The 1,241-nt window shown below is 41.2% G+C and overlaps 1 protein-coding gene across 2 annotated transcripts in view; it reads left to right on the plus strand.

The window, feature by feature from the left end:
• The window catches only part of AURKA (aurora kinase A), a 5,887-nt gene extending 5,045 nt beyond the window's left edge, over positions 1-842 (plus strand). For both annotated transcript variants that reach the window (XM_008937238.1, XM_008937239.1), the window contains 2 exons: positions 1-33; positions 657-842. The exon at positions 1-33 is cut by the window's left edge and continues 154 nt beyond it. In XM_008937238.1, coding sequence (XP_008935486.1) covers positions 1-33; positions 657-842 — 219 coding nt within the window. The remainder of the gene's footprint in view (positions 34-656) is intronic.
• Positions 843-1,241: the final 399 nt, after the last annotated feature.

Genomic DNA, 1,241 nt, shown 5'->3' on the forward strand with positions numbered 1-1,241 from the left:
ACATACCAGGAAACCTACAGAGCTATTTCCAGGGTATGTGCCAACGTTTTTTTGGACTAGATGAATTGTGCTGCCTTTCAGTTCTGTTGTGTCATTGAAGCTTAACAAATGGTCAGTTGGAAGAAGGGCATGTATTATAACTACAATGGTAGCAAGACAAATATATGCATGAAACTAGATCCCTAACACTGTCTTCAGTCAGTGAGAGACCTTAAGATACCTTGCCTTACTTCTTGGGTTTACCCTGTTTTTGTTTGCATCTGAACTCTTACCTCTTTCATGAAGCAACTAATCCTTGCTTTTACCCCTTTACTAATTTATAAAATGAATATTTAACATTCAAAGTGTTCCTAAAAATACATAAGCTACATAAGCTTAACTTTTCCTGTTGTATATCCTAGAAAAGTTCCAGCAAGCTAACCTTGTTTGAAGTACATTGAAAAATACACTAGTTTAGCTCCTACAAGCAGGTAGAACCTTGTTTTCTTCAGGATGATGATGAAATTACTTACCTCAAGAGATGTAAGGTGCATAGCCCATGAGGCTGACACAGCTTCCCTTTCTAGATGTACCTTGGAGGGTGGAGCCCTTTGTCTTTGTGGTTTGGTTATTGACAGAGAACCTTTGTGCCATCTTTAGTGCTGTTTTCTCCTTAGGTGGAGTTCAGGTTCCCTCCGTTTGTGACAGAAGGTGCGAGGGATTTGATTTCCAAGCTGCTGAAGCATAACCCGTTCAGTCGGCTGCCCCTGAAGGATGTGCTTCTCCATCCCTGGATTACAGCAAACTCTGCAAAGATGCCCAACAGCAGAAAGAGTGATGCTGCTGCCCCATCCAGAACGTAGTCTTTGCATGGATAGCCTCGTGGGATCAAGAGGAGTTGTCTTGTACTGTGACTACTGTAATGCTTCCAATACAGAAAGCAGGTCTTGGAATCTAATGGCAATTGGATTGCAAATCTTTGGGTTGGCTCTTGTCTTAAACTCTAATTGCAATGTAAAATTATTTGACTTTTAGCTGGAGGTTGTGGAATACTTGAAATCCAGTTACATGTGGGCCAGGTTAGATGTAAGTATTAAGCTGTTCAAGGCTTTTTATGGTGTGGTCTGTCCCAGCAATGGTTCAATCTTCCAACAGGAAGAGGAAGTTGTTCTAGCTTATTGAACAGTGCAATATCCTGGAGATAGCTGCCTCCTAACTTATTGGGCTGCTAAGGTATCATAACTGTGGTGTAATCTGAAACT

Source organism: Merops nubicus, unplaced genomic scaffold (genome assembly GCF_000691845.1).
Source record: "Merops nubicus isolate BGI_N331 unplaced genomic scaffold, ASM69184v1 scaffold42823, whole genome shotgun sequence".
Taxonomy (NCBI): Eukaryota; Metazoa; Chordata; class Aves; order Coraciiformes; family Meropidae; genus Merops; species Merops nubicus.